The 22,975-nt window shown below is 49.6% G+C and overlaps 2 protein-coding genes across 4 annotated transcripts in view; one reads left to right on the top strand and one right to left on the bottom strand.

Moving 5' to 3' along the window:
- Positions 1-6,920, top strand: part of SZT2 (SZT2, KICSTOR complex subunit) — a 53,040-nt gene extending 46,120 nt beyond the window's left edge. Inside the window, exons 65-72 of the mRNA XM_027537526.1 lie at positions 2-76; positions 2,580-2,793; positions 3,153-3,306; positions 3,447-3,569; positions 3,664-4,069; positions 4,183-4,299; positions 5,859-5,927; positions 6,088-6,920. Coding sequence (XP_027393327.1) covers positions 2-76; positions 2,580-2,793; positions 3,153-3,306; positions 3,447-3,569; positions 3,664-4,069; positions 4,183-4,299; positions 5,859-5,927; positions 6,088-6,231 — 1,302 coding nt within the window. The 3' untranslated portion in view covers positions 6,232-6,920. The remainder of the gene's footprint in view (position 1; positions 77-2,579; positions 2,794-3,152; positions 3,307-3,446; positions 3,570-3,663; positions 4,070-4,182; positions 4,300-5,858; positions 5,928-6,087) is intronic.
- On the bottom strand, positions 6,912-9,849 carry HYI (hydroxypyruvate isomerase (putative)). Of its 3 annotated transcripts, none has more exons than XM_027537533.1 (8): positions 9,511-9,848; positions 9,320-9,431; positions 8,187-8,301; positions 7,714-7,792; positions 7,574-7,623; positions 7,403-7,472; positions 7,181-7,315; positions 6,912-7,070 (listed from the first exon to the last, which is right to left on the bottom strand). In XM_027537533.1, the coding sequence occupies exons 1-8, from the start codon at positions 9,707-9,709 to the stop codon at positions 6,997-6,999; spliced, it is 834 nt and encodes a 277-aa protein (XP_027393334.1). In that variant the 5' UTR covers positions 9,710-9,848; the 3' UTR covers positions 6,912-6,996. The 3 variants fall into 3 exon arrangements, with proteins under 3 accessions (XP_027393334.1, XP_027393335.1, XP_027393336.1); XM_027537534.1 differs by having other exon boundaries at positions 7,181-7,225; XM_027537535.1 differs by lacking the exon at positions 7,403-7,472 and having other exon boundaries at positions 9,511-9,849.
- Positions 9,850-22,975: the final 13,126 nt, after the last annotated feature.

Raw genomic sequence — 22,975 nt, 5'->3', positions numbered from 1 at the left:
GGGCTGTTATTTCTGTGTCAAACAGTTTGCCCTGGAATGTTCCCGAATCCCCATGGGGCAAGCTGTCAACTCTCAGGTAAGTGGTGGGGACAGAGGGCTGTGGGGCCTAAGTGTAACCCCAGCAATGATTTGCTACTGTGGGTAGCTGGGTCATTCCAGTGCCATGACTGGCCCATCTACCAGTCACATTGTGATAGTCCAGAGCTGTGTTCAGGCATGGCACTGGGGGCAGAAGGCAGTGCAGCACAGGGGCCAGTCTGGCCCTGGAGTCATTCTAGCACTGACCGTAGATGGGTGGACAGTGAGGACATTTGAGCTGAATGGTAATATGACACATGGGTGGGCCAGTGCCAGTCCTGGCTTAGAGGGGGGGCAGCCTGGCACTGTTCATATAGTCACTAACACTTAGAGTGTGGACTAGAGTCCCCACCCATACAGCATACCCCCACACTTGGTTTTATTTCTAGCCCTGTCTGATTGCCTGAAGGCAGGGCCTCTGTACCCCATGAGGGCTGAGCACTCAGGAGGGCTCAGAATGAATGAATGAGTCAGGATCGAGTGTGGTCAGGGACCTGAAGCCCTCCAGCCTTGAGCGAGTTTGGCCCCTTTGGGTTGTCAGGCTTGTCGTGCAAGGGCCTCTGCCTTCCTTGTACCTCAAGTTGAGTTTGTAAGAGATCAGGGTCTGACTGGGTACAGGCTGTCACTCTCCAGGACAGACGGCATAGACTCTTCCCAAATCTGGACAGCTTCAGATCCAGCTCGTAGGTGGTGGGCTCTGACTCGGGTATGGATGCCTCGTCTAGTCATCACAGGAGAGTGAGATCCAGGAAAGTTTGGTGACTTCGGTGCAGGAACCTACCTGGCCTAGGGCACAGCAGGGAGATTGGACGGGCAGGTACTCTTCCACACTTTGCTGTAGTATTGGCAGGACGGACCCACTTCATTATTCTCTTGAGCTTCCTGAAGTCCTGACTTCCCAGACCCCTGATCTCTGTCCAGCTTGGTTCTCTCTGCCCCTGCATATCTAATCTGTATTCCTACTTAGATTTCTAAGATGCTTTATTATTGCTATTAGTTAGTAAGTGTTTAGTATACATTCTAAGCAAAGAGAATTTTATTCCTGCTGTACAGATGGGGAAACTGAGGTTCACAGAGGTTAAGTGGTGTGCCCCAGGGACACAGCTAGTTGGTGGCAGTACTGGGGCTGCAATCTGAGGCTCATCCTTGGCGATTGCAGTGTTTATCACGCTGCTTCAAATTTATGAGGGCCTTTCCTTTATTTCCATAGTGGATGGGGAAACGGAAGCAGAGAGGTTGTGACTTACCCAGGGTCCTGCAGCTACTCTGACTCCTAGGCAATTGCCTCATTTACAGTCACTGACTTCCTTTCCTACTAGTTTTTTGCCCAGTGCCACCAAGGGGCATGCTCATGTAGATTCTGCCATTCCAGCCTCACTTATCCAACTGTTAATACACTCTCAGTAATGCTGATTTCCTCCAAGAGAAGCCCAGCTCCGTGTCTCTGCCTTCCTTTCTTCCTGCATCAGTGGTTTGTTCATTCATTCATTCCTTCGCAGATCAACTAGAGAAGGCCTACCCTGGGCTGGGAGAAGGCAATGGCAACCCACTCCAGTGCTCTTGCCTGGAAAATCCCATGGACAGAGGAGCCTGGTAGGCTGCAGTCCATGGGGTCGAGAAGAGTCGGACACGACTGAGCGACTTCACTTTCACTTTTCACTTTCATGCATTGGAGAAGGAAATGGCAACCCACTCCAGTGTTCTTACCTGGAGAATCCCAGGGACGGGGGAGCCTGGTGGGCTGCCGTCTCTGGGGTCCCACAGAGTCGGACACGACTGAAGTGACTCAGCAGCACCCTGGGCTAGCCTTGACAGGATGTCCCAGATGAAGCTTTACAAATGAGTGGGAGTTAGCCAGCTTTGGGGGTCAGTGGGAGCAGCATTCAGGCAAAGAGAATGGCCGGTACAAAAGTGTAGAGAAAATATGTGATATATACTTGGGGACAGCAAGTAATTTGATGAGAAGATAAAGCTGGAGAAATGGGAAGTGCCCAGAAAAACCTTTCTAATAGTAATTACACACCTGGCCTACCCAGCCCACCCTGTTTAAAACCACACCTGCTTTACCACCTGATTTTCCATAACAATCTACTAATCTGCTGTGTATTCATTTACTGTGATGTTTATTATCCTGTCCCCACTGCTAGACTGTAAGCTCCTTGAGGGCAAGGGTGTGTATCCCCAACACCTAGAACAGTACCAGGTAGGCAGGTGGTAGGCACTCAGCAAGTATTTATTACATGAGTAAATCTGTGCTGGATTTGAGTGGACTCTGGGATACAGAGTTCAGAGGTTCATCTCTCAAAATGGTCAGTTTCATGTCAACAGTTACAACACAGTTGAATGTCATGAGGAGGGCTTCTCACAGAAGCGTTTCTGGCAGAGGGACCCACAGGACAGGGTGAATTGTGAGCGGCGTTTTCCCAGGCAGGAGGAGGGAAGTGGGGGTGCGCTGGGCCGCCTGCCGTCGTCCCCTGACCTGGCCCCCCGCGCCTCCCCAGCTGTCCATGCTGTTCACGGAGGAGTGCGACCGGGTGCGGGACCTGATGCACGTGCACTCGTTCAGCTACGACTTCCACCTGCGCCTCGTGCACCAGCACGTGCTGGGCGCCCACCTGGCGCTACGGCACGGCTACCAGCTGACCACCTTCCTGCGACACTTCCTGGCCCACCACCCGGATGGGCCCCACTTCGGCCGCAATCACATTTACCAAGGTCAATGCCCAAGGGCCAGCCAGGGAGCCCGAAAAGAACAGGCCGCGAGCCGGGACCGAAGGGACCACTTCGGGGGCCAGACCTTGTCTCTTGTCCCCCTCTCCTATGTCGTCAGTCGCCTTGTGTCACCTGGACCCTGTCCTCACCTTTCTGTCTTAAGTAACTCCCAGTCTGTTTCATAAGCTTAGGTCCTGTACCCCGTGTGCCCTGAGCCGCTTTGTCCCACCCCCATGTCCCACAGGAGCTCCCCAGAAAGAATCAGTCTGCTTGTCAGTCAGAGCCTCAGGGACTCTTGTCCTCCAGCCCACAGATCCTTGAGTCTGTCTGGGGCTCAGTGTCTACTGTAACTCGCCTCTCAGGGACCCTGGAGCTGCCCACCCCGCTCATCGCTGCCCACCAGCTGTACAACTACGTGGCCGACCATGCCAGCTCCTACCACATGAAGCCGCTTCGGATGGCCCGGCCAGGAGGCCCGGAACACAATGAGTATGCCCTGGTGTCGGCATGGCATAGGTAAGGCGGGATGGGGACAGGTGGAGCTGGAGCCAGGGCCATCCTTGCAGTAGGGGGACCCGTGTTCTCTTAGGCTGAAAGGGTGGGCCTGGCTTCATCAGAACCTCAGGTTTGACGTCTCCCCCACCCCCACTGCTCAGCTCTGGCTCCTACCTCGACTCTGAGGGACTTCGTCACCAGGACGACTTTGACGTGTCTCTGCTTGTCTGTCACTGTGCTGCACCCTTTGAGGAGCAAGGAGAGGCCGAGCGGCACGTTCTTCGGTCAGCAGATCCCCTACCTTGAACGTGGCTCTTGCCCTGAAATGGCCGTCTCCCCTACTGTGACCATCACGCTCCTACCTCCTCCCCACCCTAGGCTACAGTTCTTCGTGGTGCTCACCAGCCAACGAGAGCTGTTCCCCAGACTCACTGTGGACATGCGCCGGCTCCGGAAGCCGCCCAGACTGACGCCGGAGCCAGAGGCTCCTGGGAGCTCAGCCAGTAGCCCTGGGGAGGCCTCTGGGGCCAATTTGGCCCCCGGACCAGCTCCCCTCTTCCCCCCACTGGCTGCAGAGGTGGGCGAGGCACGCGCACGGCTGGCTCAGTTGGTCCGGCTGGCTGGAGGGCACTGCCGTCGGGACACCCTTTGGAAGCGCCTCTTCTTGCTGGAACCACCAGGACCTGATCGGCTGAGGCTAGGGGGGCGCCTGGCCCTGGCCGAGCTGGAGGAGCTCCTAGAAGCAGTCCATGCCAAATCCATTGGGGACATTGACCCGCAGCTGGTAAGGGGCTGGGGTGGGTGCTTGGAATGCCACCAGCAGCCAGGGTAAAGGTTTCGGGAGTCTCAGAGGCGGCTCTGGGACAGCAGATCCATGCCTGTGGACCTTTCCCCCAGGACTGCTTCCTGTCTATGACAGTCTCCTGGTACCAAAGCCTGATCAAGGTTCTCCTGAGCCGCTTTCCCCAGAGCTGTCGCCATTTCCAGAGCCCAGACTTGGGGACTCAGTACCTGGTAAGTTTCCTTGGCCTTCCTCTGAAAGAAATCCTCATTAGAGGGAGGACAGGGTCCCCCTCAAGGAGCCCCAGCCTGACTACATAGGCTCTGGGGGGAGGCTGAGAGGGAGTGATGACACAGGTAGATAGGAGGAAAACTCTTCAAGCACCAAGCTATAGCCTGTGACTCACTGAGAAGAACCTAGAGCTATGCTCTCAGGACCCTCAAAGGCACAAACCTGGGCTAGTGATCCCAGGAGCCAAGCTCTGGAACCTCATAAGTGGTTAGTTCATGTAGGTTCAAGTCCCAGAAAGGACTTCTTGGGCTTTCAGGACTCTTTACCAAAGTGTGGTCCTCGCACCAGCAGCATCAGCCCCACTTGGGAGCTGGCTGAGTGCAGGTCCAAGGCCCCACCCCCAACCTGCTGGCCCAGCAGCTGTTTTTCCACCATCTCCAGAGAAGGCAATGGCACCCCACTGCAGTACTCTTGCTTGGAAAATCCCGTGGATGGAGGAGCCTGGTGGGCTGCAGTCCATGGGGTCGCTAAGAGTCAGACACAACTAAGCGACTTCACTTTCACTTTCATGCATTGGAGAAGGAAATGGCAACCCACTCCAGTGTTCTTGCCTGCAGAATCCCAGGGACAGGGGAGCCTGGTAGGCTGCCGTCTATGGGGTCGCACAGAGTTGGACACGACTGAAGCGACTTAGCAGCAGCAGCCAAAGTGATTGATGTGCACATTAGAGATTGACAGGTTGCTGGGAAGGGCAGTGGAGAGAAGAGAGTTATGGCAGTGGGCACTGGGGACTGCAAGACTCAAGGATGGCCCAGTTGAGAGCAGCAGTTTAGGAGGGGTAAGGTTCAAAAGATTTCTGAAAAAATAGTACTTGGCCCATGGTGAGGGGTCCTGCCACATGGTGCTTGTGGGGAAGACTTAGTTTCAAGGTGTGACAAAGCATCACCCAGAAGCTGAGGTTAGTTAGGGTAAGGCTGCGGGAGTGCGGGCGAGTGTGAACAGATGGGGGTGCTTCTGTGGGTGGCAAGAATGCTGGAGCAGGAACGGGTTTGGGGGAAGGGCGATGAGTTGAGTCTGAGGCCCAAGAGGACCTTGCAGGACCACAGTCTGGAAGGTCTGTGGACATCGGGGATTGGAGCTCAGGAGAGGGGTGTAGGCAGCACTTATATGAACAGGAGGTCACTGAAGCCCCGGGCATAGAAGAAACTGCTTGGGGAGAGATTACAAAGCTGAGCTACAGGGACAGACATCCGGGAGGCCAGAGACACAAAACCCAGGAGGCAAGGAGGACTCTCGTCGAGGGGAGAGAGCCTCCCTTTGTTGATGGGCTTCAGGTGTTGATGCCAGCTTGTGTAGGGCCTTCCAGTCAAGGACCACTCCCCTCATCCTGACGTCCTGCACAGGCTGACTGGGAGCCAATAAGGATGAGAAGCAAGGCTGCAGCGCAAGGGGGGTCAGGTGGTGATGAAAGCCGGCCTTCCTCATGCTGGCCCCACCTCCAGGACGCGCTCGTGGAGGTCTGTCTGCCGCACTGTCCGTCTCGTTGTGTCTGTGTCTTTAGGTCGTGCTGAATCAGAAGTTCACGGACTGTTTTGTGCTAGTGTTTCTGGACTCCCACTTGGGAAAGACGGTGAGAACAGGGGTGGGGGGCTGTTGAGGGGCTTTGTGTCAGCCCTAGTGGGAGGCTATACCCCAAATGCTCCACCCCAGAGCCTGCTGAGGTTGGGGAGCCCAGCTTCCTGGGCCCAGCCTGCCCGCCTCTCACCACTGCACCCACTCCCTGTTCTTAGTCTCTGACAGTGGTTTTCCGAGAGCCCTTCCCTGTGCAGCCCCAGGACAGCGAGAGCCCCCCCGCCCAGCTGGTCTCCACCTACCACCACCTGGAGTCCGTCATCAACACAGCCTGCTTCACCCTCTGGACCCGCCTCCTCTGAGGGACAGGCCACTGAATGTCCTCGAATCATGGGTCTAGAAGGTTGCCCTCTTGAAATCTTGGCCAGCCCTTCCAGGTCCCTGGGCAAGACTGGACACTGAGGGACGCCAGAGGTCGTGTGAATGTGTCTTGGGGGCCTGTAGCAGGAGCTGTGCTCCCTAAACACTTGCTGCCACTGACCAGCACAGGGCTCCAGAGGGTCCACTCACCTCCTGAGGTGCCCATGTCCTCTCAGGTCCCCGGGCCCTTCCAGAAGGAGACTCCTTTCTGCTCACCTGGCTGAGTCTGGGAATTCTTCATATCAGGTGGCAGGTAGACCCCTTAGAGCTGCTCTGCCTGAATCCTGTCTGACACCCACCTCCCCCACCCCCATCTCGAGTCCTCTGATCATCAGTTCCCACTGGGACATCATTGCCAAACCATTGCCATTGAGATAAGACACCTCCGTTCGAATCCCAGCTCTGCCTCTGAAGCAGCTGTGACCGTGGGCAAGTCCCTTGGCCATCGTACCCTTGGTTTCTCATCTGTACACAAGGCGCACGGACACAGCCACACCGGCACAGACTGGAGGACTTGAACATGAGCTGTACGGCCCTTCTCTGCAGGAGGAAGCGGCCCAAAGAAACTGAAGAGTTAGACACTGTGTGTCCTCCCCTCCCCTCCAATAACACACACACGTGGAAACGTTCAGCAGGTTGTCTTTAATTAGAGGAGACTCAGTCGTGCTGCTCACCGTCCCAGAGGCGTGTGGCTGGAGCACAGGACCTCACTGGCCAGCCTGTGGGCGGCCCCTCATCTCCCAGTATGAACGCAGCCAACTCAGGCCCTCTGCTGTGTCTCCTGAGGGGAGCAGGGCGCGCAGCATCTCAGCCCATGAGGAGGACGACAGCCCCTGTCCGACACTGTCCCTCCAGAGGCCTTCCCTGGGGCCAGGCTCAGCCCACCCTCACCTCGAGGCTGGTACTCGCAGCCCACGAAGCCTGTGTAGCCTTCATCTTCCAGCAGTTGGAACAGATAGGAGAAGTTGAGCTCTCCGGGGCTATCGGGTTCCCCCCGACCCGGGACCTGTGCCACCTGCACGTGCCCTGGGGGTAGATGTTGGGGTAGAGGGAGTGGAAGGACAGAGGAAGCCTCATCGCAGACCAGGAAGAAGCCAAGAAAGGGGCCCTCACCAACAATGGGCAGGAACTCTCGCACGTTCCCTGTCAGGTTCCCGTCCATGATCTGCCAGTGGAATAAGTCCTGGGGCAGAGATTCCCACAGTCAGACCCTGCAGCCCACACCACTGTCCCCAGCTTTGGAGAACACGGCCCTCTGAGAAGCACGCCCTCTCCCCCACTTACCATCTGTAGCTGGAGGTTGGGTCTTCCCACCTTCTGTAAGATGGCAGCCGCTGGGAGAGAAACCAGGGAGGGGGGGTCATGAGACTCAAGGAGGGCTGGAGAATCAATGGACAGGAGGCGGCAGGGGGCCGGGGGCCTACCCTGCTGGGGCGTGTCCAGGAAGTACCGGGGGTCCGTGATGCGGGTGTTGATGGGCTCCAGCAGTCCCACGAGGTTCTCCTAGCACCAGGCCAGATCCATGAGTAGAGCTCTCCCCAAGTCGACCCCCTCAGTTAGTCACTGCTCAAGCCGATCTCCAGCCCTTCTGGCCTGGGCCAGGGCCCAGCCTTGCACCTCACTGCTCTCCCTACTGTGTTTCCCCTCCACATACATACATGCATGGAGTATGTGTGTCTGTGTGTTTTCACTGTCTCGTGTGCGTGCTCAGCCATGTCCAACTCTGTGACCCCAGGCTCCTCTGTCCATGGGATTTCCCAGGCAAGAATACTGGAGTGGGTTGCCATTTCCTCCTCCAGAGGACGTTCCTGACCCAGGGATCAAACCCACATCTCCTGCATTGGTAGGCAGATTCTTTACCACTGTGCCATCTGAGAAGTCCCTTTCACTGTCTCACCTGAGCCAAAACCTCAGCTGCATGCCTGAGGTTCTCCAGGAAAACTATCTCCATTTCACTCCTGACTGCGGCTCTGTCAGCCCCCTTGGGCACTCGGCCAGCCATCAGGTGAATCCTGTGGGGAAAATGGGACTGGAGGGGGCTGTGGAGTCCATCCTCCTGGAAGAAGCCTTCACGCCCACGCTCCCTGGGGACTTCTCTTCCAGCTGCCCTCCAACTGCACCAGCCTCCCGTCTCCCCAGGTCTCCAGCTGGGACCTGGCTGTGGTGCTCAGGCCTCCCGGTGCCCTCAGATACTTGTGTCAACCTAAGACCAAGACCTTTCCCAGATTCCTTCTGAAGGCCCACCATCCTCCTGCTTCAGAGACCACAGGCCTTCATGCAGCCGGTCCTGTACATCCAGATTCTCCTTTTCCATGGCCCTTCTCCTCAAGCCTCACCTTTAAAAAATTACTTTGACCCTTACGCTCAGTTATTCCATGCTGCTTGTCTCTCCTCCTTGCATCTGTTTCTTAGTTGCTCCCCATCTGTTTTCTGCACACACACTCCTCCCTCTGCCCCATAACTGCTTGTTGCCAGTTCCTTCTCAGCCTGGTTGCCCTGTGCAGGATTTGACATTCACCTTATCAGCCCCACTCTGAGTCCCGCACCTTCTCCCTTCACCGCCTCATCTTTCTCAGTCACCTCCAAAGCAGATAGGCTTCACCTCCAGCCTCATAATCTCTGCAGAATACACCAAGCCCCCAGGGGCGTGTGGCTACTGCATCCCTGCCTGGAATGCTCCTTTGGTCAAGAAAGCACCCACCACGGAGACCCAGTTCAACATCACTACCTGTTAAGAAGCTTTCTCTGACCCCAGACCGAGTTAGTACCTGCTCTGCTCCCAAGGTCTCCTTGAACTGACCAGTCCTCTTAATGGATCACTGCTTTGTTGACTGTGTTATGTCCTAGGTCATACTGAGTTCCCAGCATGAGGTGAGCAAGAAAGAGTTGCAAACTGAGAGTGACATACACACAGATGAAATGCAAAAGGCAATTTACAAGGGCCCAGGCCTGAAGAGGCAGAGACGGGAGTACCCCTGAGCCTCTTCTCTCGAGGATTATGGGGGCGGGGGAATGGAGAGGGGAGGTCACCTGGAACAGCCCAGAGCCTTAGCGTACAGCACCGCCTGCTCCAGCCCTTCTCTGAAGGCCGCCTGCCTCCCGGGAACAGCCCCGAGCCCATTCTCCCCCTTCTCTCTGTCTCCTGCGGAAAGAATGGGCTTCAGCTCCCTGCTCCTTCCCCCCTGCCCCACCCTGTCCCGGCCCGGGCCCTCCCGGCGCACCCGGGGGCGTGTTGATCAGCACGACTCGTAGCCCGGCTTCCTGCGCCGCGCGCGCCAGCGCCTCCGGCGGCTCCGCATACGGCCAGCAGATCTCGGCCGCTTCGAAGCCTGAACTACCCGCGGCCCGGAGCCGCGCGGGAAAGCCCGACAGCTCCGGGAACAGCCACGACAGGTTGGCCGAGAAGCGGAGCGGAGCCATGGCTTCTCGAGAGCGCGCGCGGGGCGGAGTCTCCGCAGCTAGAAGGCTGCAATGGCGGGCAGGGTTGAGCGGGGGACTTCACGGCCCAGGCTGCATGCAGGGCCAGGTTAAAGACTGGAGGGCCGCCCTTGCCGGGAGAGGCGGGACGGGTCGTGGAGGACCCGGAAGTGGTGGAGGAACCCGGCCCGGCCGCGCGGGGGCGCGCTGGCGCCGCGAGTTGGGTGCCGGCCCTCTCCGGCTGGGAGAGTCGTGGGTGGTAAGAGCCTGGGTGGTAAGGGCCGAGGACCTGCCAGGAAAGTGCACTTTTCCGGACGCGAGAGGAAGGCATGGGGAGGGGGCGCGGGCCCAGTTAGGGTGAAGGAACGTGGATGCTAACAAATGCTTGGTGTTTACCTTCATCATAACCAGAGTATCTTGTTCATTAAAGAACTTTTGAAAGCCATGTGCCGCACCACGCAGCCGTTAACTTTCCTGTACAGGGCAAAAACTCAACATGTGCAGTCTTGTCTTAGAAAACCCTGATCACAGTGTATATGAGGTCTTATAGCATATTATTTCGTTTTCCCCGAGAAAACCTTGAATTAGCTGCTCGTTCCACACCTGAACAGCCTAGAACTGATCATGTTACAGGGGTTTCAAAGTGTGTGTGTGTGTGCGCGCGCGCTATGAAAGCTCTTTAATGCACCTTTCGGTTCCATCTCTGTATCGTTTTCTCAGGTTCCTCTTGTAGGTACAAAGTTCAAAGTCCCTTGTAAGGCAAACTGCCCCTACCCCTGGACTCCGCACCGAGCGGCTGTGGGCGGGCTGTCCCCTCTCAGCCCCAGCTGATTGGGCCACGGAAAGACATCTGATCCAAGCGCAGCCGATCGGCCCCGAGACCCTTGTCCAGTTTGTAAAGCTAATCTGGCCAATTAGATTCCCTCTTGGAGAGTTCAAACAAGGAAATCCTGAGAGCCAAGTAAGCGGTGGGTTTGGCAGATGGTTTTGGCTGTAGAAACTAAATAAACTGGAGTCAGGTGGTGAAGAAAATTAGAACAGAGAAGGAGAATAACCGAACACTACGAGTAGGCGTAGCACATTGAGATACCGCTGCTTTAGAGTTCCCAGGACTGACCAAACCCACGGCAGCTCCCAGGTCTACGCTTCCCCAGGCCAGGATATTTAGACTTTCCCTGGTTTCTGTGTCTGTAGTCTCCTGGTGTTTGTTCAGATCATCCGAATAAATTTATTTCAGCCCCACTAACCCAATTGAATAGGCAGATTCCAGGTTGGGATTACATGGTGAAAAAGTAGGGCCATGCTTAAGTTTTTTATGACTGTGCTAATGTGCTGCAGGCACTAAGTTGCTTCTGTCGTGTCCAACTCTGTGCGACCCTATGGACTGCAGCCTGCCAGGCTCCTCTGTCCATGTCCATGGGATTATCCAGGGGAGAAACCTGGAGTGGGTTACCGTTCCCTCCTCCAGGGAATCTTCCCGACCCAGGGATCGAACCCGTCCCAAATCTATCTGCATTGGCAGGCCGGATTTTTACCACTAGCACCACCTGGGAATGGCTTCTCAAAAATGTGATTTTACGCTCAGATGACACATGCACAGAAGTCATCCTGATCTGCTTCCTGTGCTAACTTTGACAAAAGGCAGCTTGAAGTGCAACATCAGGAGAACCCAGTGTCCACTGTCTTCTGTCACTGCTCACTTGCAACTCAAGTCAGGCTCACCCAGCCACCCCGGGTCCAGGCTGAGAGTTAAAATTAATCCAAGTTCCTGTCAGGTACTATTTCTTCAGCACTGCCTCCACGAACAGACGGATGTCAGCTCACCTGAAATCAAATCACTTTATTTCTTGCCCCTCTGCATTATGCTTGGAACTCTGACTCCTCCAGGAACATGTTTCTTGGAAGAAAGTGAAAATGAAAGTCACTCAGTCGTGTTCGACTCCTTGCGACCCCATTCACTATACAGTCCGTGGAATTCTCCAGGCCAGAATACTGGAGTGGGAACCTTCTCCAGGGGCTCTTCCCAACTCAGGGATCAAACCCAGGTCTGCAGGCGGATTCTTTACCAGCTGAGCTATCAGGGAAGCCTTTCATGTTTCTTGGGCACTGTCCAATCAGGATATGGCCTCACTAAGTTTAACATTTTAATCAATCTCAAGTTCAGCATGTTTATGATCCACTGTTGACAATGTGGAGTAACATCTAAGGTAAGTAATTCCTTATCAACAGTTCAGTTCAGTTCAGTCACTCAGTCGTGTCCGACTCTTTGCGACCCCATGAATCGCAGCACGCCAGGCCTCCCTGTCCATACCAACTCCTGGAGTTCACCCAAACTCATGTCCATCGAGTTGGTGATGCCATCCAGCCATCTCATCCTCTGTTGTCCCCTTCTCCTCCTGCCCCCAATCCCTCCCAGCATCAGTGTCTTTTCCAATGAGTCAACTCTTCGCATGATGTGGCCAAAGTATTGCTTCACTATAAATCTCTGAGTATGCAAATTCTATATAAGACTTTAAAAACACCACCATCTTCTTGGGTCTTCACCAGGAAAAAGATTTGTCCAGGCTCCAATGGTCTACTTGTTTTTTGCTTGTGTACCCTTTTTAGGGCAGCAGAGATAATGTATAAACTAGATGTTCATGACTCACTTTTCTCCTTATATCCACCTTCACATAATGTATCAAAGCATGTACAAGAGGAGAATAATGTCCAGGAAAATTATTTTCTTTAGTCATCATTTGCCATTACCTTATCCCACTTTGCAAAATAAGCATTACACTAAGTAATTATTACAAATCTTGATTCTTTGCATTTAACTTTTCTTTTGAATGTATTTAGTTATTTTTGGCTGCACTGAGTCTTCATAGCTACACATGGACTTCTCATTTCAGTGGCTTTTTGCTGCCCAACACCAGCTCTAGGGCACTTGGGCTTCCGTAGCAAGCGGAGCGTGAGCTCAGTAGCAGCAGCTCCCCGGCTTAGCAAGCTATGGCATGTGGGATCTTCCCAGAGCAGTGATTGAATCGGTTTTCCCTGCGTTGCAAGGTAGACTTTTAACCACGGGCCCACCAGGGAGGCCCTGCATTTAACTTTAATCACAGAATGTGTACAGGTATGATGATCAGTTAAGAGAACAAGAGCTTGTAAATAAGTATGTGGATAATGGCTGAAACTTGCACGTAGAGTTCAGAGTCTCATTTGATCACTGATTACACTTGCCAAGGTCATAAAAAATATTACAGCTCATATGTGAAATGCAAACCAAAGCCTTAATGAAATTTCATTTTATACTTTCCAGATTGGCAAAAAAAAAAAAAAAAAACACCTTAAAAGGTAGACAATAGTAAGTATTGGAAGGGATTTGAAACAACTGGAACATTTAATCACTGCTGATAGGAGTATGAATTACTACAACCACTTTGGAAATTAATTTGGCATTATCTCTTAAAACTGAACATTCATATACCTTTGATCCAGCAGTTCCATGCCCAGGTTTATCCCCTGGAGAACTTTGTGGAGAAGAGTACCCAGAATAATTCAGTAATGTTCATAACAGCACTATTTACACAGCAAAAATAAGGAACTAACTCAAATGTCCATTGATACATATATAGATGAGATGTAGTATGGCCCTGCAGTGTTGTTTATAAAAGTGAAGGGAAAACAGGTGACTTAAATGATAAAATTGAGTTGCTCTTGGATTAGAGTAATGCATGAAGACTTAGTGACTTTGGATCAAACTGAAAACATCAGTATGAACACATCAAATGGATAAATCTCAGAAACGTAATTGTGAGTGAAAGAAGCAAATCACAGAGAAATATATACAGTGTGATTCCACTAACATGAAGTTGAAAGCAGGGAAAACCAAGCAACACCTTGTGTAGGGATACAAACATCTGTGGTAAAACTATAAAGAAAAGCAAGTGATCATGACCACAAAATCCAAGATGATGGCGACTTCTGGAGGGGGAGAGAAGGGGGTGGTGTTGGAAACTTCAAGATTAAGGGTCGTCCCCTTTTTCTGGTGTGTTGTGATCACATACCTTTCTTTATCACATTCTCTGTATCTTACATATATTTTATAAATATTTTGTATCTGTTTTATATTTAAAATGATAGCATTTTAAAACTTTTGATATGCTTTATTACCACTTGTTGGCACATTTTATATTCATATCTTCATTTCACTATCATGAGAATCTCAGGGTTTTTCTACAGACTCAGCTTGTTTGTGTTAGACTATAATTGCTACTTTTTAGATTCAGCATGTCTCTGCTCAGGCAAGTGGTCCTTTTCTGTACTACCTGCTCAGAACCTGTGGGAGGCAGCCTGTAAAGTGATCCCTGGTGATCTCCACCTCCTGGTCGTCATGTCCCCTCCCCTTGAATATGGGCTGGTCCTTGCAATTCACTTCAAACAAATAGAATACAGCAAAAATAGTACAATGTCACCTCGGAGATTAGGTTACAAAAAGGCTTTAGCTTATGTCTTGGGTATCCTCTTTCACTCACTTGCTCTGAAGAAAACCAGATGCCGTATTGTGAGCTGTCCTATGGAAAGACCTATGTCTAAGAGTCTTTCCAAGTGACTAAGAACTGGCCACAACTTAGCAACTAGGAGCCAATGCCTCTGGCTGGCAACCTGTGAATGAGGTTGGAAGCATGTCCACTCCCACTGAGCCTTAAGATAACTGTATTCTGACCAACACCTTGACTGCCTCATGACAGACCAGATTTGAGTCAGAGAGATCCAACTAAGCCACACCCAGATTCCTGGCTACAGAACCTCTTTGGTAGTAAACATTTGTCGTTTAAGTCCCTGAGTTTGGGGTAATTTGTTAGCAGCAATCAATATCTAATAGAGGTTCTCTTTCTTCTCTTGTTTGGGAGAATTATATCACTTTCACCACTTCTTCATCTTAAGTGTGAATAGGTTCTACCGTCTTCTTACAAGTTTCTCTCTCGACCCAGCCACAGTGACTGGTCAGTGAGTGGACGCCTGACCCAAGCTAGACCAACCAGAGTACCTGTTATAGACATTGTTGGTTGCCTACCCAATGTCTGTTCCCTCTTTTCTCCTTAGTTGAACCATACCTCATCAGGACACTTCGTTCAGTTGCTAGGTCCTGTCTGACCCTTTGCGACCCCACGGACTGCAGCATACCAGGCTTCCCTGTCCCTTTACCATCTCCCAGAGTTTGCTCAAACTCATGGCCATTGAGTCAGTGATGCCATCCAACCATCTCATCCTCTGTTGTCCCCTTCTCCTCCTGCCTGCAATCTTTCCCAGATCAGGGTCTTTTAGAATGAGTCCACTCTTCATATCAGGTGGCTAAAGTATTGGGGCTTTAGCTTCAGCATCAGTCCTTTGAACATTCAGGGTTGATTTCCTTTAGGAGTGACTGGTTTGATCTACTTGCAGTCCAAGGAACTCTCAACAGTCTTCTCCAACAGCACAGTTCAAAAGCCTCAATTCGTTGGCATTCAGTCTTCTTTATGGCCCAACTCTTACACCCATACATGACTACTGGAAAAACCATAGCTTTGACTAGCTGCACCTTGGTCGGCAAAGTGATGTCACTGGTTTTTAACACACTGTCTAGGTTTGTCATAGCTTTCCTTCCAGGGAACAAGCATCTTTTAATTTCATAGCTGCAGTCACAGTCTGCAGTGATTTTGGAGCCCAAGAAAAGAAAATCTGTCACTGATTTCACTTTTTCCCCTTCTAGTTGCCATGAAGTGATGGGACTGGATGCCATAATCTTAGTTTTTTGGATGTTGAGTTTTAAGCCAGCTTTTTCACTCTCCTTTTTCATCCTCAGCAAGAGGCTCTTCAGTTCCTCTTCACTCTCTACCATTAGAGTGGTATCATCTGCATATCTGAGGTTGTTGGTATCTCTCCCAGCAATCTTGATTCCAGCTTTTGATTTATCCAGTCCGGCATTTCACATGATGTACTCTGCATATAAATAAAATAAGCAGGATGACACTTGGCCAGAGAGAATAAAGTTGATGTACAGAGCGCTTCCCAGGTGGCTCAGTGGTGAAGACTCCACCTACCATGCTGGAGATACATGTTCAATCACTAAGTCAGGAAGATCCCCTGGAAAAGTAAATGGCAACCCACTCCAGTATTCTTGCTTGGGAAATCCCATGAACGAGGAGCCTGGTGGGCTCCAGCTCATAGGGTCACAAAAGAGGGCTCACAACTTAGCAACTAAGCAACAACAGAGAAACGTGGCAAGAAAAACTGAGAGAGGCATTGTGTTCACTTCTGTAAGGGAATCAATCAGGATAGTCTTCTTGCTTCATCTTACCTCTTCCCCAGAAAGAGATGTCTCAGAACTAACTTGCTTTTCCCATCACCAAACCAAGAACTGTGCACATTTCAAAAAACACTTGGTTCTTTTGGTAAAAAAAAATTTGAAGACTTGGACCATGGGCACTTGGGCTATGTATTTGCATAATTTTATGAATTTATATAATTTCATATAGCTGGTAGCAGTAAGCTAAATGACTCACAGCAACTTAGGGATCTCAGTGTCTATGAGAGAATCTTTATCTTTCAAAGTAATGAATTTATGCTCATGATTTTTATTTCACCCAATCTTCATTAAGCTCTTTCTTACCTTGCTTTAATACAAGAGCATCTTCCTTTCTATTTTAACTTTCTTATTTGAGCTCCCAGTCTTTTTTATCATTTTTATACGGCATGTTCAAATCAGGCTCCATATATCATGTTAGGTATTTTCACATCCAGCCATGTGTTCAGTTACAGCTGCCTGCATTTAAGAATCTAGTGTCACTCTATTATTATTATTTGTCTGAGCCACTGAGTTTGCATTTCCAAGGCTTCGGAATTTAACTTTCTACTTTACTCAATTTTACCAGTAATAGTCCGTATCACATGGATTCATGATCGCTTGTAACTGTGTCAAAAAGGAAACTAAATCTTTGGTAAAGTTTTTCTTTCATAGGTTTCTGTTGTATCCAAGTATGTCCTAGAGGAGTACCCATGGTACATCTACATTAGGACTGTACAACTAAAATTTCAGCACATTTAAACAGAGTCATCTCACTCACACAGTACATTGAATAATAATATCATTATGTGAAACAGCATTGAATCACTCTACAAAATTTGTACTTGCATGAACAATCCTTATATTCTGGGAAGAATATAATAATATTTGCTGTTCCATGTTATACACCCTTATCTTTAAAAGGAGGCTCCTATAACTGGGCCTTTATCTTTAGTTTCTAAATGCTATTACTGAGTGGCTGGATCGTGTCCAGAAACGCTTCTGTGCCCCTCCCCTACATATGCATGTTGTTCTCGGCAGTATTGTTAATGGAGTGTTAGCTCATTACACACCCATCCACATGCAATCTTTAAACTTTGTTAAATATAACCAGTGTGCGTATGACTCAAAGGGTGCGAGCGTGAATAACTGCATTTTATTCCAGAATACAAAGTTTTTATCCTTCCCCTATTGATGGACAAAAAGATTGCTTCCAAGCGATCACTATTACAACAATAATACGACATCTTTGTGGACGCCTTTTTGTATGTAGGTACAAATATGAATATTGTTCCAGTATATGTCTCTGAAAGTAGACTTGCTTGGTCAAAGGATGAGCGCATTTAAAGTTCTCATTCACTGCCAAAGCACCCTTCAGAACACTTGATCAGTTTACATTCGTTCTGACAGCCTCTGAGCGCCTGTTTCCCCACATCTTCATCAACGCTGGATTTTTGCCAATCTGACGCAGGAAAAAACATTTTAAAAAATCAAGTCCTTCCTTATTACTGAAGTTGAACATCTTTTCAGATGTTTATTTGCCATGAACATTCCCTTTTCTGTGAATTGCTTATTTGCAGCCTTTGTCCGCTTTTCAGTAGGATTCTTAATTAGTTTATAGATGTTCTTTATGGAAATTCTGGATGTTAAGTCTTTGGCTGTTTTACTTATCTTTGTCTTTAGTATTTGCTGTTCAGAGTGTTGGGGCAGTGCTGCCTTTCCTCCAGGCTTCATGTTCCCAATATGAAGGAAGTTTGCCCAGTATAGAAGGCTCTGGGCACCTGCCCGGCCTTCCCGGTCTTCCCCAGGGAAGCAGAGTGACTCTTTTGGCGGAGAGGAGCCTAAATGCTCAGCTGAGTTCCATCCTCCCCTCTCTGTGTGAAAAAGTACCTTTCTGGTCCACTCCCTCCACTGTAAGGTTTACAGGGCTGAGCCCTCATGTGGCTGACCTCGGGGTGAAGTCTCAGCCACCTGCTTGCCTAGCAGACCTAAGCCATATTGTCCAGTGTCAGTTGTAGTGGTAATAAAGGTAATATTTGTATCTCCATCTGCCACACTCCAGTGCCTATCTCCTAATAGGTTCTTGTATCAGTCAGAGTCCAAACAGAAAACAGATGGCACATTCAAATTAGGATAATTCGGAAGATTGAATAAAGGGACTATTTATGAAGGCGTGGGCAGGGCATGGGGGGGATCCATGAGATAGTGAAGCACCCTAGGGCTGTCACAGCAGAGCTGCTCCTCCTCCCAAGCTTGAAAGGGTGAAGGGGGTGCAGGCAAGGGGGCTGAAATCCAGGAGGAAAGGGTTCTATAGCAAGGAGCAGAAGCCCTCACTTGCAGGACACAGGCAGCTTAAGGCAGCCTGTATGGAGGAAGCCTGAGAAATAAATACCCTACCTGACTCTTCTCCCCTCTAGTCTCCTGATGGGCCTCCCACTAGATAAACCAGTCAAAGCCCGAGGGAAAGGGAACCTGTTGATGGAGCCAACACTGGTCCATCTATTCGGACAGAGAGCAAGGAGTAGAATACAATGAGAGACACACAGAAAATATCCATCAGAGTTCTCCTCTCTTTCCTCGGTGTGCACTTTCATTCCTCATCTGGGTAAAAAATTCATGTTCTCGTCAACGAGATGCACTGACTACCATTTCAACAAGAGATGCTCTCAATCTGCATAATCCGCCCCCCCCCCCCCGATACCGTGGCTTTACTGCCACTGATGTTCTTCAAATAAGGAATCAGGTTAAAGTGAGGAGAGGGATGGTAGGCAGAATCCAGAGACAGTCTCTCCAAATTCCTGCTCTTGGTGTACACGCCCCGTCTCCCAGTCACTCAATCCAACGCTAGTCTAGATAATTGCTATGAAAGGATTTTGCAGATGCAATTAAGGTCCCAATCAGGTATGAAAGCGAGATGAAGCTGGATGAGACTGACCTAATTAGGTGAGCCCTTAAAAGGGCCAGAGCTCTTCCTGCTGAAAGAGATTTGGAGTTAGTGCATGAGAAATTGTCCAGCGGTGGCTTTGGAGATGGAGAAGGAATGTGGGTGGCTTTGAGGACTTCACACTTCTTATGCTATAAATCATGTCCCCTTGTCAGAGGTGATGGTATAGCATTTGGTAGCATGGTTGAGGATAAGGCATTCTGTAACTCTACAAATGATCTTGGAAGAAGAACTTCAGGCAGAGAAGACAATCGGAATATGTATTTACTCCCTGAGAACCAACCTCTGCTCCCTCCAAGATGGAGGGGTCCACAGTGGCCTCCCTCCAACCTCAGTGTGTCTCTTGCTTTGTGGTGTGAAATTCAAGAGACAGCAACTTGTCTCTTCCTTCAGAAGGATGCTCCAGACTACAGAACCCCTAGATACTTCCCCTGTATGTGGGTCAGGTTGCCTCAGGGACGCATTTAACTTACAAAGGCCTCTAGAGTGTGAGACACTTCCTACTCACAGATCAGTTGATCATAATACCATCAATGGGAATGTCCTGTCAGAGACAGAAATGCTTAATTTTCCATCACATAATATTATGGCAGGGAGGACGAGACATGACATTGTCATGGTAAAGATGGTAAAGTTATACTATTTTCCCTGCTGTATAAATTCAAATTGCTTCAGCTTTTCCTGGAAAGAAAATATTTTCCAGGTGAAATGGAAAATGGTGAAGCTGAAAGCCAGGTGCCATGGGCTGTATTGAATTGCCACAGCAAAGATTTCCTCTTTGGTGCTCTAGTCATGATTGGCATCACTATCTAAGTTTGCAGAGATTTATTCTCTTTCTGTGTGCCCCACCTGGTTCACGCACTAGCCAGTTAAGTGAGTTAAATGGGGATGTGCTGGGAACCACTAGCCTTGCACATCTTAAGTTTAATGGTAGCACTAATCTCTGTAATTTCCCCAGGGTGAAAGTGCTGCTTCTGACTGACTTTCTTGGTGCGGTGGGCATGTAAATGGGGGGGATCATTTTAAGAGCTTACACTTTGCCCTTTTCATCATAATAGCCTTCATTTCATGGGTGAAAAGACTAATATAAGAATTCTACCTGTTATTAACATCTTTCTTTTCACCATCTATTCTGGGAGCTGGGGTGGGGGAAACACAGTGCGTCCATGACCCCAAGGACACTGTCTTAGACTTGGGCTAGGACTCCATACACCATCTGCTTCTCATTAGTTCTCAGTCTCACTAGTGGATCACGGTGGCACTTCAGGGCTCTGGGGATCAGCGTGAATTCAGAGCCAATGTCTATTAACCTCTGGAAGATCTAGTATGTGCCTTTCACTAGTGCTCAGTTACCTTGGTTAATGATAGCAGGTCATCTGGATACAGTGGTCTTCCCCGGTGCCAATGCAGGAGACAGCAGAAACACAGGTTCAATCCCTGGGTTGGGAAGGTCCCCAGGAGGAGGAAATGGCAACCCACTTAAGTGTTCTTACCTGGGAAATCCCAGGGATAGAGGAGCCTGGTGGGCTACAGACCACAGGGTTGCAAAAGAGTCAGACATAACGACTAAACAACAACATTCAGGGACAGCACACAGTACCTATCTGCAGCTGCATTGCAGGGTTCTTCCTCAGCTGAGGGTCTCTGAGTCTGTGAACTGCCTTGCTGCTGCTGCTGCTTCAGTCGTGTCCGACTCTGTGCGACCCCATAGACGGCAGCCCACCAGGCTCCCCCGTCCCTGGGGTTCTCCAGGCAAGAACACTGGAGTGAAAGTCGCTCAGACATGTCCACCTCTTTGCGACCTCATGGACTGTAGCCTGCAAGGCTCCTTTGTCCATGGAATTCTCCAGGCCAGAATACTGAAGTGGGTAGCCTTTCCCTTCTCCAGGGGATCTTCCCAACCCAGAGATTGAACCCAGGTCCTCTCACATTGCAGGTGGGTTCTTTACTGTTTGAGCCACCAGAGAAGCCCAAGAATACTGGAGTGGGTAGCCTATCCATTCTTCAGGGGATCTTCCCAACCCACAAATCAAACCAGGGTCTCCTGCATTGCAGGCGGATTCTTTACCAGCTAAGCTACCAGGGGCCTAGCAATGGGGTAAAAAGCCAGGAATACCCTCCCCTCAGTTTCTGTGCAGAAATCTAGAATTTTTCACCTGTGTTTGTCAAGCAGTACCTTCACAGGCTACCCAACTATTTCATTTCTAAAAATTTTTGCCACAGTTATCTAGAGATCAAAGCACTCCTATTGCCATTATATATCTGTGACTTATTGTGGGCTTAACTGGTCTCTGACAGGTAAGCGTGGCCACCTTGACCTTTCTACTCTGGGATCCCATTATTACTGCTGAGATCAAGGGACAGGATTCCCTTGCATTATCCCTAAACCTCATCTCCAGTCTATAGATGTCAGTCCAGTGACTGCAAGCTCTTCAAAGACTTCTCACTGCCTTTATGAGGGGAGTGTCTTCCAGGCCTTCCCGAGGGCTGTGGCTGGGGAGAAGTGATCAGGTTTATCCAGGACCATTGTCCTCAAAGTATGATAATTCTGATACATGCTAAAGTTTGAGAACCATTACTATAGAACAGGGCTTCTCAAACTTCGATGTGCATGCAGATCACCTGGAGAGCTTTTTAAATGCAGAATCTGATTCTGTGTGTCTTGTGTAGAGCCCAAACTTCTGCAATTTCTAACAAGCTCCTAGATGATACCAGCATTTCTTATCCAATACCACTTCTTTGAGCAGTAATGCCATAGAGGAGGATGTCTGATGAGCTAGGAAATGGGAATGTAATGGATCTGTTCTATCAGTGGTCCTCAAACTTTGGGGGTACATCAGAGTCCCCTGAGAACTTGTTAAAACATAGATTTCTGATCCTACCCCCCACAACCAAAGTTTATGACTATAGATCTGAGGTGAAGCCCAAGAATTGACATTTCTAACACATTCAAGATGTTGCCAGTGCTGTTGGTACAGGGACTACACCTTGAGAACCTCTTGTCTAACATCCTTAGAATCCACTACCACACTTTTTTGCTTGACCCTTGATTCTACACCTTGGCAAGTTTCTATAGCTTGTTAAGTACATAGGCCATCTTCTTCTGGAACAGGCACACACCTCTCCATCTGGGTTCTGCATGGGCCTGAAAGTGATAAGAGATAAGGAGATGGGACCTAAAGAAAATTGACCTCAGCTTATGAAGCAATTGTCCTGCATGCCAATTATTGTAAGGCTTTTATAGAAAGAAGAGCTAGTTTTTTCAGCCAGCAGAAGAGATTTGAAGGAGTATGAAGGGCCAGAATTTTCTGCCCTTTGGGCATCATGCTTTCCCTCCTAGGTGTCAGAGTTTTACTCTTTCCACCAATAACCTTGACCAGATGTAAGAGACTTGGCATTTAATTGGCACTGCAAATCTATGACCTTTACAGTCATACCCTAGGATTCTTTCTTAGCCATATTTCCTCTGCAGTTACTGGAAACAAGAGACTCCTTCACTGCTGCCATGGAGGTATTCTGGTTTTCCATATGTTTCTTTTATTGTATTTCTGTAGCTTTATTTTCTTTCTGCCTATATATACTTTTCAGAGTGGTAAAAAGAATCCAGTTGGTTCCACTATTTTATAACCACTGTTCTTGCCATAGTAATGAAGTGTTAGAGCCACTTGATCTCTTAATGCCTTGTCCTCCATCTGCATGTCGTCTCATTCTGCCACCATTGATAACTTGAGTAATGATGATGCCACCACATGCCATGGATTGTTTATTTCCTAAGTCTTTGCCAGCAAGGTCATAATAGTAATCCTTAAATATCTGAGCAACTGAATTCCAGGGTTTCATTTTGAGGGACTGTTTCCTGATTCTACAATTACTGTATTATTCCCAAGTCTGAATGGGAAACAGATGGCTCACTGAAATTAGTAATTCAAGGAAGGTTTTATAAAGGGACAATTTATTAAGGTTTGGGCAGTGTAAGTGCAAGGGGACCCACAAGGGATAATGTGTTAATCCAGAACTAAGA

This window comes from Bos indicus x Bos taurus, chromosome 3 (assembly GCF_003369695.1).
Source record: "Bos indicus x Bos taurus breed Angus x Brahman F1 hybrid chromosome 3, Bos_hybrid_MaternalHap_v2.0, whole genome shotgun sequence".
Taxonomy (NCBI): Eukaryota; Metazoa; Chordata; class Mammalia; order Artiodactyla; family Bovidae; genus Bos; species Bos indicus x Bos taurus.
Note: the sequence above shows the minus strand (reverse complement) of the source record. Positions and strands in the feature narration are given on the sequence as shown.

Excerpts from the sequence above, each read along its gene's own strand:
- HYI (XM_027537533.1), bottom strand. The coding sequence starts at position 9,709 with ATGGCTCCGCTCCGCTTCTCGGCCAACCTGTCGTGGCTGTTCCCGGAG. Across the intron at positions 7,624-7,713 it reads CCTGGACACGCCCCAGCAGG|CGGCTGCCATCTTACAGAAG; the intron begins GTAGGCCCCCGG and ends TTTCTCTCCCAG. Across the intron at positions 7,316-7,402 it reads AGAGTTCCTGCCCATTGTTG|GGCACGTGCAGGTGGCACAG; the intron begins GTGAGGGCCCCT and ends ATCTACCCCCAG.